At 41.1% G+C, this 12,742-nt stretch overlaps 1 protein-coding gene across 3 annotated transcripts in view; it reads left to right on the forward strand.

The window, feature by feature from the left end:
- The first annotated feature begins 884 nt into the window (after positions 1 to 884).
- Positions 885 to 12,742, forward strand: part of ELF2 (E74 like ETS transcription factor 2) — a 39,569-nt gene continuing 27,711 nt past the window's right edge. Inside the window, exons 1-3 of one of the 3 annotated variants that reach the window (XM_075501049.1) lie at positions 885 to 1,065; positions 8,902 to 9,097; positions 10,071 to 10,236. In XM_075501049.1, the coding sequence (XP_075357164.1) occupies positions 9,026 to 9,097; positions 10,071 to 10,236 (238 nt within the window). In that variant the 5' untranslated portion in view covers positions 885 to 1,065; positions 8,902 to 9,025. The remainder of the gene's footprint in view (positions 1,066 to 8,901; positions 9,098 to 10,070; positions 10,237 to 12,742) is intronic. The other 2 variants (XM_075501048.1, XM_075501052.1) reach the window with 2 other exon arrangements.

Below are 12,742 nucleotides of genomic sequence, written 5' to 3' on the forward strand. Positions count from 1 at the left end.
GGCACAAGGGGGCCCAAATCCGTTTGAACAGAAAACCTTCAGTCGTGAGTTCCTTTTGAGCAAGTGGCTTTGCAATGTTGAAAGTCCCCTTGGCAATGGGGGTTTTTTTGTCTGTAATGAAAATGTAATGCCTCCTGTTCAGCTAAACCTCTTCTGTTTATTACCGTGAAACGCAAAGAAAGGTATAATGGTTAAAGCCCAGTATCTGTAAAGGAGAAGCCCGGTTCTGTCCGAAACCTCTCAGACCACGCCAAATCAAGACAGTCTCGACATGTACTTGCTTTGTGAGCAGACTCTGACAATGATGTATCTCATATTGACAAGGGAATAACAAATGCTGCATTACAAATTTGGCTAATTTAAAAAACTATGCGCTCTAAAAGAGATGGCTGTGATTGAAGAAAACTTGAAACTGACATTTCAGCATTGCCCCTACAAGCCACTGGCTGAAATCATTCTGTACGCCACAGCTGCTCAGACACATGGACAGCTCGTTCCCTTACGTACCAAAAATCAACTGCAGAAAGTAATTACACATCTGGGGCTGTATGCAAAGGCTGGCAGGGATTTTTGAAAGCAGGCAGCTGTTCGCCCCTTTCTGACGCAGGGCTGCGGCTGAGGGTCGGCCGAGACGCCGTCGGCCACGGGTTTTCCCCTCAGCCCCGCTCTCTGCGCCGGCTCCCTTCAGCTCTGAACAGGAAGACCCGAACTACCCCCCGGGAGAAGGAGGGAAGGAAGCCATCGGGAAGGCTGACAGCCGCTCCCTGAGAGGAGCCTCGCGCCCGGGCCAGGGCAACGACTCCGACAGGCCCCTGCGCAGGCGCGGGGCGGCCGCGCATGCCCGCAGCGCCCCCGCGCGCCGGGCGGCGCGAGCATGTGCAGAGGCGGCGGCGCGGCGCGGGGGGGCCGGGGCCGGGGCCGGGCAGGTTGCGCCCGCCCCTCCCGCCGCGGGGCGGCCCTGGCCCTGGCTCTGGCTCTGGCTCTGCCCCTGCCCGGGCGGCGCCCACCGCCTCCTGCTCCCGGCCCAGGCGGGCGACGGACGCGGCCTCCGGGCGTACGGGCACGGTAAGGGCGCGGCGCCGGCTCCTGCCGACCGCGGCGGCGGGACGGGCGCTGACAGGCGGCCCTGGGAGGGAGGGAAGGAAGGAAGGAGAGAGGGGGCGAGGGGGCGGCCGCCCGCCCTGCGAGGGGGCCGCGGGGCGCGGGACCGGCCCGTCCCGGGGGCGGCCGCCGGGGTGGCGGGGCCGGGGGTTGCTCCGGCGGCACCCTCCCGCCTCCCTCCCCAGCTGCACTTTCGGTTTCGCGTGGGGCGCGGGGCTGGGCGCCGCCGAGCGGCCGTTGGGCCGGGGCCCCTCCGTCCCCCCGCCGCCGGCTGCCCCGCGGCTCCCCCCGGCCCCGCGGGGGTCCGCGCCCGGGCTGCCGCCCCGCCGGCGGAGGGGGGCGTTGGGGCCGGCGGGCGGTTCCCGGCGGCTGTCAGTGTAAACACGGCCCCGGGGCGGCCGCGGCCTGCCGGGCCGGGCCCCGCGGCCCCTCCCGGGCCGGGCCGGGGAGGCGGCCGGGGCAGCGCTGCGGGGGCAGCGCCTTGTTTACACAGGGCGTCGGGAGAACATGGCAGCCCCGGCGTGCTGGTCACTCGCTGTCATGCGTGCTCGCTCCTCCCGAGCTGGCGGTGGGATAGCCCCGCCGGGCCTGCAGCCTCCCGCCCCGGCTTCGGCTGCGCACCCTCCCCTCGCCCCTGAAATCGCTGTGCGCCCTGCTCTGCTTGCACCCTGGCTGAATGGCTGAAGTCTGGCGTATTATACCTTACCGTGCCCCTACGGCGTCGTACTGGGTCAGCGCTGGTGTTCGTGTGTATCTGTTACCTTTTCGGATGTGGTCTCTCATGTCTCTTTTTCCCCACTTAAATCATTCAGTTCTTCATTCTGCGTGTTCTCTCCCTCATGGCCAGTCGCTGTCCTGTTCCTTGTGACCTTTTTTTTAACCATTTAACTTCTTTAGCAAAGATGGCTAAACCTTACCGACTGTCAGTTTAAAAACAATCAATTTGTGAGGAGGGTTCCCCCTCTGCTGGGGTCATCTCTTGTCATGCTTTGAAGTTGTCTGTCTTCCGTGTGCTGATAATTATTCAGCTTCATTGCAATTTAATCATAAAGCTTTTTTTGGCACTTTCTGACTAGTGTATATATGCACCAAACTTTGAGACCTTCCTCATTTGTCAAGACAAATAGCATGAAATGAAGTTGAACCCAGGGATATAGGAATATAAGCATTACAGAAGTCTCCAGACTTGTAAAAACAGTGCTCTAACAATAAAATTCAAAGCAGTTCAGGTATTTGTGTGGCCTAAAAAGTGCAGAAGTAGCATGTTTGCATGTTCCGTGCTATAACTTTGAAATGAGGCAAAACTGTGAACATTGGTGATTTGGGGAAAGCTCAGAGAATGTAAGAGTTTCGGATCACTTCATAGAAATGTCTGTTACTAGGGTATGTTGAAAACCCCATGTCATTGAGAGGGGATGTCATGAAGCCATCTATTGTATTGAGTACTGCAGGAGAAAGCTGGGTCAGTGACTGTTACCACAAAACTTAACTGTATTTCAAGAATCTGAAAGAAATTAAATATGAGTCTACAAAACTGTATGTAATGGGTCTGATCCAAGATCCTCTTCCTCCCTCTTCCCCTCACTCCATCTCTGATAGCGGACAGGATCAGTTGCTTTAGGAACGGTTCTGGGAACAGGATGGTTATTTTGTGTGGTACATTCAGTGACATACTCTTTCCATCTCTCAGGTTTCAGTAATACCTGGTTGAGAAGATCCCTAAACTTCAGACTGTATGTGCATCTTTGTGTTTAATAGTTGTGTAAGACATTTGGGGGCTTTACCTCCATAAAGCTGTCTAACTTAAATCTTACAGCTTACTCTTTTGACCTCTAGAATATCCTATGAAAATTAATTACATAGTTTGTGTGCACTACTTCCTTTTGTGTGTGTGTAGGCTTTTTTTTTTTTTTTTTAAACCCGCATCCTCACCATTTAATTTCATCCGTCTCTGCTCTTTTATTATGTAAAACGATGAATAATTGCTCCCTACTCTGGCTCGTGGGGGAGTGGAAATGGATTTTAAGGACCAACAACTGACGTGCTGGAAAGAGAAGTGCTGGTACAAAGTAGGGGGTACATGTATGAGACTTCTGTCAGACGGAAGAGAAGGTTTCTAAATAGAGAGCAGTGGGAAGAGAGCCTGCTAATAGGATGAAATACGGGAAGGTCCAGAAGAAGCCTGCTGAAGCCACAAAGCTTTTTGCAGAACATTCATAGTTTTTAAGTGATTATAAGCTTACATGTTTTGGGGCTCATCAGCTTTAGCTATTGAGGTTTCAGAGCAAACTTTGGATGGTCAGATTATCAAATTAAATATGCATGGAAGGAGTTCCTCTAGTTTCTTACTGGATTTGGTACATCATTAATTTGATCCACTGTAATCATTTCTGTGCATTCAGCAGTAAAATTATTGCCTTGTTGAATGGAAACTTCTGAAGTATGATGTGGCTAGGACTACTTGCTTTGACAATTCCTCATATTTTGATTTCCTTTTCTATAACTTTTAGTGATTGATATAATTTATAAGGTACTATAAATTGCATGGATTGTCTGTTTTCTTCCCCTGTTATTGTGGATACAAAGATTTCCTTTGTATCCTCTTTTTGAGCATACTCCCTGATTCTTTAGCTATTTACAAGTTTAATTTTTTTTCCGCTGTCAACTTTTACAGAAACTTAATTTTTAAATTTTTAGGCTTGTTCTGGGTTTCAAAAAAAAAAAATTAATTCACCATTTCTTCTACAAATGTCAGTGTGAATCAGTTAGCCAGAGCTGCAAAAATTATCTGGAAAATGTCTTAAAAAAACCCAAAACAAACCTTTCAGTCAACATAAAAAAATTTTTACAGTGTGCGCTATGGTTTATATGTATTGGAGTGATAGTGACATTTACTGGTATATTTGAGGTGCTGCCTATGAAAGACCACCTTTGTACCCTTGGAAGCCTTGTTACAGTTAGTGGGATTCTGCAGTGATCTTGGCTGGTGTATTTCTGTACGTATAACTAATTTCATTTTCTAGCCGACTTCCTTAGCTTTTTTTTTTGATTAAACCAAAGGAAGGTCCTTTTGAAAAAAGTTGTGTGTGATGCTACTGCTGGCTGCAGTCCTGCTCTTGCGGTTGCATCTGTGTAGGTATCTGCATAAATCTCTCCTCAGGATTTGGGATGCCAGCTGAATAAAAGGGGGACATTGTTCCAAGTACTCTTATGTTTCTTCTGAGTGCTGCGGGAGCAGCTGCCTCTGGTCACTGCTGCCCAGTCTTCTGCATGTTTGTCGTGTTTTCAGGTGTGGGTACGAGTGTGTGCATCTTTTTTCAAGCATTGATTTTTTTGTTTGTTTGTTTTTATAATTTAGGTAAAAGTGTACTAAAACTATTTGCAGACTTATATTTAGAATTTTGTTTTGAAGCCAGTCCTAAATAACTTCACTTCGAGTCTGGCCTAGTAGAGGTGACACTCTGCCATCCTTTCCACACTGTTTTGTCAATTATTTTAAATTCTGTTGAGCTGTATGTTTGCTTCTCTATTAACTTGATAGGTGGTTATGCACAGGGGGATCGACTTAAGATTCTGTTTTTTGTGGGGCTACTACACGTTCATCACAGTTGTGATTTGAAGTGTTTTCAAGCTTCTCTGGTAGCTGCTGAAAACATAAGAGGACTGTTTGGATTTCTTGTAGGCAGACACTCGGATACATAATGTAGGCCATACAAATGTACTAGTAAACATGTGAATAAACTGTTTGGTATTTTGCAGCCTTTATGACAAGTGCCCTGTAGCCTCTGAAGGCGTACAAGCTGTAATTTATCGTCTTGATGAGTGAAAACCATAAAAAACTTGAGTCTTTGTTGTGTCTTTTGTAGTGGTAAACAGTTAGAAAATTCTTGCTGTTGAGGCAAAGAATGTGGCTTCAAGATTAGGATTTTTGGTTTTGTTTTTTTTGAGGGTGGGAGCACCTAGACCTATTTTTGTTTTCCCATGAGATATGTATAAAAATAACGGATGATGCAGTAAAGCTGTTTTCCCTGTTGTAAGGGATATTCCAAATGTTTCAGAACGAGTTTCTCTCTGCATTTTCCGTGACCAGGAAGAACTGGAGTGGATGTCAGATCTGTAACAAAATGATTTGGTCATCTCTTTTGGAAATGTTAGATTTTTTTTTTGCTTTGTTGTAAGTATCTGTCCAGAGAGGAATTAAATTTGTAGTGTATCGTCTTTTGTTGTGGGTTGGGGTTTTTTTGTTGTTGTTTTTGTAATCTTTCTGCATGTTCTTCTGTAATTCAAAAATAGTCATAATGTGAACCAGCATCTTCTATGCTGGCTAATTGTATCACCGGGGATGACCTGGTTTCTTACAAACCCGAATCTTTTCTTACTTTAAGAATCTGAGTCTAATTGTCTTTTGGCCTTTTTGTCTCAGTTAGCCTTGGGAAATGTGAATTTTGGAACTGATTTCTGAAAGTGGCTAGGCAGTCTTTTACAGGAGTCAAATTAGTTGTAACTTGCTAGGGAGAGGGTTGGAAATAGATTCAGTATTCTACTGAAATTCGAGGGAGAAGCAAAAAGGCTTCCACAAGGACCTGTCGCTTAGGGAAAGGGAAGAGGGCAAACGCTTAGCTGGCCCATTCAAAACGGGGTGCGTCTGCAGGAATCTAACATACACTTAGGTGTGGGGGGGGTGTTTATGTATTTGTTTTAATTTAGAACTTCTAAACCAGACTGAACTGAAACTCTTTTAACTTCCCACTTGCTGGCCAGTGGGCTTGCCTTTTTCTCCACCCTGTCAGGTTTTTGAAAAGGCTACTGAATAGCAAGGCTCTTAGTACGAAGTTCAAATCCTGTTATATAAAGACTCTGGGTCTTTCATTTATTCCTTGTCTGGACTGTTCTGTGCCATCAGTCGAAAGATACCGTCCTTTTAATGAATGCTAAGATCTAGCATCTCACTCATTCTTCTGTATATTTTCCCTTGTGAGGTTCTTACTCACTGTGAATTTCTGCTGGAACTGGAAAATGAGAATTATCATTTGTGTTCCTGCATTGCCCTATCTTCACTTCTATAGGTAATTGGTAATTCATATAGAGATAAATCGGCGCAAAAGTAATCTAAACTCCTTGTAACCTAGGAGACAGAAATAGTAGATTTTTTACATAATCTGATCTAGTATACAGTATTAAGTGTTTTCAGTTGCTACAATCTGGCAGCTGTTTGGCCACCTGTGTGGGATTATAGTACATAAAATATGAATATACAGTACACGTGGTCTAGTATATGGTTGGTTATTGGCATTAATATACTGCATGAGAACCAAATTAGCTTTGTGACATGCTTAAGCTATGCAAAGGTACTACATAAAACGCTATATGTTCTTACATAGATACTATTCTGAGTTGCAGGAATGATGCTGATGTTTGAAATTGGTTGGAGGCTGTGCTTCCAAATTAAAATATAATTTCCGTTCTTTGAATTTCTCTTTTGGGTTATGATTGCTTGGCAGTATTTCTAGTGTGGATGTAGATGGAAAACTAGAAGAGGAAAAAGTCTTTTACTGTAAAAGTTTTTTTTGTTTGGTTGGTTTTTTAAATTATTTTTCCTCCTGATTGATTATTTTAGTGTATTCATAGACAGCTGTTTTTCTACTATATTTCTGAATTTAAAGACTTTTGAAATAATGTGGTATTTGATAGGCAGGTAAGGAGTAGGCTTTTTGTGCTAAAAGCCTGGAGGGTGACAGGTGTATATGGCTCCAGGGATGCTCGTTAAAGACTTTCCAGCTTGAATCTTGTTTGGGGAGCAGAGGAGGTCTTTGCTTTCTTTTTCATCAAGGAAAATATTGATAATCAAAAGGTGGTGCTAGTTTTACAAATGAAACAATGGAAAATAAAGTATTACTGTATTGTTTCTTTTGTGCTATTAAGAATGAAAGATTTTTAGGTATGAATCATGCTTTCTCATGTCAACTCGACTGTCTATGTAAGCAAAAAATGCCTTAATTTTTTTTGTAAATTGCATATATTTTTTCCTTTCTTTTGGAATATATCTTGTGCTTATTCTGCTGCTACTATGTCAGTGACTTAAGATGATCTCCTGTTCTTCAGTTTTATTTCATGAGGATTAATTGCCTAGAAAGCCGATAGCAGAATTTATTCTCCTTTTTGTATGTAAGGGTGAAAAATATGAATATCTTATTCTGTTGTGTCAGGTGTTTTTTTGTTTGGTGTATTATTGTTTTTTTGTTGTTGTTTGTTTGGTATGTTTTTGTAGTGACCTACCATTCACTGTGTGGCTAATGACTTTTTGTGCTAAGTTGGTATGACAACATAAATGATGCCTTTCTGAGCATATTTTTATGGCGTGCTGAAGGATCCTTAATACCTTGATAAATGAAAGTTTTTAAACAGTTTTTGCATAGTATTTTTTTGTTGACTTTCTTGCTTAGTTGACAACTGGTTGGGGAGATCAGTAGTTGTAATTTTTACTGGGATACCTAAGCTATTATGCCTATAAAGATTTCCATGCCTGTAGGAAGCCCAGTTACTCTGCATGAATCTGAACTAGCTTTTCCCTGTACGTGCAAGATTAATTTAGTTTAAGCTGGCTGCCTGCTATTGAAAGGCAGGCTTATTGAGTTTACCCATTGGAGTATTAATTGTAATTTTTTTTCTTCAGTATGTGTTGGAAGATCCTGCTTTCTTGCAGACCTCGGTGACTGTGCTAGCTTTCTAAATGGATGGATTTTATTAAAAATGTTGGGCTAAATTCTGGCTTCTGTTATAAAGCATTGATCTCAGTGGAGTTACTTGCAAGGGTAATTGATATCAGATTGGGTTCTTATGTCTCACGTGGAATATGTGCTTTCTGTGTACAACTAAGAAGCCAAACTTCGTAGTTTGCATCTTGAAGTAGTAAACTGCTCCTCACAGCTCAGGGTTTATGAACACAGATTATTTGTCTCTTCCAAAGACAGGATATGAGTAATAATATTTATTCAGAATAAATAAATAGCAGTTGTTTAGAAACAAAGCACTGCTGTTAATCTAGTTTTAAAGAAAATCACGAAGATGGAGGTTATATATCTTTGTAAGTTCAATGAGTCCATGGTATACCCAAATTAAAGCATTATGATGTGGAACTACTTTTTTTGGAGTCATAAGAATTTCTTCTATAGGAGAAAAAGAGGAACTGCTGGAATACTTATTTCAAAGAAAACTGTAGATTAGAAATTAGGTATCTATTTGAGAGATGTGTGTATTACATATGCATTGCTTTAAAAAGGCAATATATTTGAAAGCTTTATGAAACCAGTTATGAAGCTTTATGAAACTATAGCTTTATGAAATGACTATGAAACTAGTAGAACAAAGAAGAAAGTGTAATTTAAAAAAAAAAAAATCCTCATTTAATAGGAAAACAGTAACTTTAGAAAAGCTGCACTAACTCAAACATATGTATGTCTCAAAAACCTAGTTGATATTTGACCTCAGTGAGAAATTCAGGATTTTGGGCAGTGGAAAATATCTAAGGATATTATTTGTTTTTAGAATTGCATGAAGTTTAACAAGTTGCAAAGAACCGACCTGAAATTGTGTTACCTTGGTATTAAAAGTTAGTGTGAAACTTGTGTTGTATGGCAGTATTCAGTGTTAACTTTACCAAGGTCGGCACATTGTCACATCTGTTGTGTTTACTGATGCCCTCTTTTGATGTAGAGATGTAGCATGCAATAGCTTTCATAAATGTTGGAAGACTTTTGAATATAAACTATGCCAATAACTTAAAATTATTTTGTGTTTCAGCCACCTCTGCCTAGCTGTTTGACAGAAGTGGATTGTGAATTTAAGCCTTTGATAACCTCAGGCTATCAGCATTACTGTCTTCAGGATAGATAACCGCTCTCAAAGCGTCTTCAGGGCATGCACCATGACATCAGCAGTGATTGACACTGGAGGCCCTGGCCTGGAGTTCGACAGCAATGGAATAAAAAATCAAGAGGTTAGAAAAATAAATAGCATTTACTTACTAACAAACTTTACACCTTTTATCTTAATTTGAAAGAAAAAACTCACTGTAAACTTGCTGTGAAAGCAAGTGAAATGGATTAGAGATTGTTGTGTGAGGAGGAAGTCTTTTATTAGAAGATTTTATTATCACAGAGAAGTGGAAGCAGTAAGTTTTGAAGTCTGCAATACAACTGTAGACTGGGTTTACAAAATTAAATTCTATACTGAGCATTTCTTTAAAGATCTAAGATGTGTCTTGAGGTGTAGAATGAAATGAGCAGAACAATATAAGGACCTTTTTCAAAGTTAGCCAACATGACATATTTGCTTGTATTTTGCATTCTTATCAACAAATAATAAATATATTCTGCTATTCTGTAGCTCATAGTAAATTGAATCTGGCAGGGTTCCACTTCTGCAACACTTTAACAGATTAAATGTGCTGTTGCAGACATTTTGATCCTTAAATAAGTAGAGATAGGCATACGGGCTTTGATGTAGCCAGTTCTTTTGTGATAGCTTATGCACTTAATCCAAAACATGAGTGTTCATAAGATACAGGTCAGATGTAGGTATGTTGCAGTACACATGCAAAGCCTTCATTACATTTTGTGGAGCAGAGGGAGAAGAAACACTTCCCATAGCTGAATGTCTTAATTAGAAACCTTGCTCTTTTTCAATGTCTTAAAGCTATCTGATGGTTTAAATTTTAAGTGCTTAAAGCCAGGAAAATATCTTTGAGATTCAGGAAGGTCCCTTTGGTGGGTGATAAGCTATCCTGTATTTTTTTTTTTAATCTCTTGCTTTAAAAGAAAATTTCCTTTAAAAGTCTTTAAAATTATTATCATTATTCCATAAAATATGTAAGAGCAGAAGAGGAAAATATTGATGTAGAGTTCAACAGTGCAGTATTTAGAGCATGTTTTGCCCTTTTTTTTTTTTTTTTTTTTTTTCCCGTTCTGTAGGAAAATGAGCCAGTCTCTGAATTCCCAGCAGTGATTGTGGAGCCAGTTCCTAGTGCCAGACTAGAACAGGGTTATGCTGCTCAGGTCCTGGTTTATGATGACGAGACTTACCTGATGCAAGATGTAGCAGAGGAACAAGAAATTGAGACTGAAACTGTGGAAACAGGTAGACGACTTACAATATTTTTTTTCCATGAGATTTTTCTTACTTTTAGAAGTCCCTGAGGAATGTGACTTTGTATTTACCCACAGGGTGGAGATCCTGATCTGGGTTCACAATCTCTTCACTGTCAACTTAGTTTTACTTAGCTTCAGTGGTGACAGGATTGGGGCTTGGCAGGTAAAAATGTCACCTTAGGTTCAGGGTGCTGCATTGTAACACTGTGTACCCTCATAAGTAGGTGGATCTTCATTTATGTCTTTGTTACCTATTTATGCAGGGGGTTAACTAGGCAACTAAACTTGGAGTTTTTAAAAATCAGCTGAGCCACGAAGCTGGTTAGAATTTAGTTTCACAATGTGTCTGAGCCAAATAACTGCAGGGCAGGTGTCAATATGGACTGTATGGCTCTATTTACCCTATATTCCAATTCTTCCCCCTTCCCATGAGCTCTATCCTCTGTCCCTTGCTATCCTGCCTTTTTGGTCCAAGAATGGTTTTATTGCTGGTTTAGTGGCAGGAGTGCATGGCTGGGGGGAATGGAGTTGGACTGTCCTTTTATGGGCAAAAAGCCTAATAGATTGAAATTAACTCAGCTATGTGGTAAAATGACAAGTTACGAATGAAGAAAGGAGTAGAGCTTTGGTGTTAAAGCAGCTGACCTGTTTAGCGATAAGCATGTATCTTTCTGTACACCTCTCTCCAAAGAACATGATTGGGAGCTTTGAACTTTCTGAGGGGGACCAAAGTCTATTTAAACTGTCTGAAGAAACAAAAGTTGTGCTCCTATGGGAGCCTAATTACATCTGACTGCCGGGCCGCTGCTGTGCTGCAGTTCCTGTTGTCCCTCCCGCTTGCTTTCTTGTGCTACTTCTCATACTTGTTGAACCTTTTTCAGCTATTTCAGTATGCTAATTTTGCAAGAAAAAATAGCAGGGAAGCCCTCAACTGTTCTATATTTTTGTTGGGTTAACTTTCTGCTGGATTAGCATGCTGACGTGGCTCAGCCAAGGGCCTTATGGGTGCTGGGGTTGGGATTACATAGTACTGCAACCAAAGGGAGGACAGGTCCTCTTGGGCACTCCATACTGAACTGGTGACACCACTTGACTAGAACATGGGTAGCGTATGTTCCTATCCTTGGGCTGCCTAATTTAGAGGTGGTGTTTAAATTCATTATGTCAGGCAAGCAAAACAAAGCTGAGAGACCCTTCTCTCAGTTGCTTAACTTTGCAACCCAGGAAATACATGTGCATTCCTGTCAGATTGGGTAGGTTTCAGTTCAAATTTCTCCCTAAACAGTGGATGCAATTGCTCATACATCTTTCTGAATCTGGATGTTAATCTCCTGTAGCACTGCATCAAAAATCACATGCGTCAACTTTGTAAGTTGTGCATGAACTAATGGTTCAGGTTTTGGGAGAATACTTGCAATTCCAGTTTACTCAAATGTGATTTGAATTAAATATGCTAATTACAAGTTCAACAAATTCATGCAAAGAAAGGATATGAAATATGTATGTTTTTATTTTTGGCTATGGTAATAGAACTTTTAAGGTTAAGGTAAGTGAGAAGTGAGGTTGTTCTTCCCAAGAAGCTGAGTTTTATAAACTAAACTTGTATTTGAAAACCTTTAAGAATGTATACTTTGAAGGATTTTGCATTCAGAAGTGTTGTTTTTTTAAAACATTAAATATGCTGTTTCTCGTAAGCTTTTGGTAGATTAATGGCTAACAGAACAGTTCTTTTAGGATAAAGAGCTACTGCAGATGAACTCTGTATGTTTTTAAGTGTTATTTTCTGGCCACAATAAATTGGTGGAAATGACAATTAAAAACTTGTAGCTCTTCTATAGGGATTTTTTTTTTTTAAGCTACTGTTCAAAGGAAGAGACATGTGGCAGCTTCCAAGTCTTGATATTTGAAAGTACAGTCTTAAAATTTATAGGGCAGTTGATAAGATAATTTGTTGAGTTTGTGGCTGGAGATGTTAAGGGATGTGTCTTGACTGCAGATAGTTTGGTGGTGTTTTTTTGTGTTTTTTTTAATTTCACAATAACTTTGACGTTAATATGTCCTTAAAAATTTAGTATAATGTAATAAAATATTAAAATCAGTTCAAATATTTAAACTTTGTTTTAATAGATTTGATATAAAAATTAAAGATAATGTGCACTAAAAAGCCAATTTAAAGTAGTGTAGAGGAGAAATTAAAATCTAATGAAGATTTTAAAAACTATTAGTGAATATTATCATTTGTGATTCCAAAAGGTCTTCGGGGACAGAGGTAATCTCCTCTTGCACACTCGTTCCCATATTCCAACTTTTCATCATTATTTATATAGTATATACACCATTAATCCAATGCAGTTTTTATGGTGTAATTATACATGACAGTGAGTAAACGTTCTTGCACAGAACTTGTATCTAGTGTTGGTGAAAGAAGTGCTGGGTTTAGACTGTTCTGAGGGAGGCAGTCTTGTGGGGCATGTGTTTTGACCAAGGTGTTTTGG

The sequence above is a fragment of the Mycteria americana genome, chromosome 4 (assembly GCF_035582795.1).
Source record: "Mycteria americana isolate JAX WOST 10 ecotype Jacksonville Zoo and Gardens chromosome 4, USCA_MyAme_1.0, whole genome shotgun sequence".
Classification (NCBI taxonomy): Eukaryota; Metazoa; Chordata; class Aves; order Ciconiiformes; family Ciconiidae; genus Mycteria; species Mycteria americana.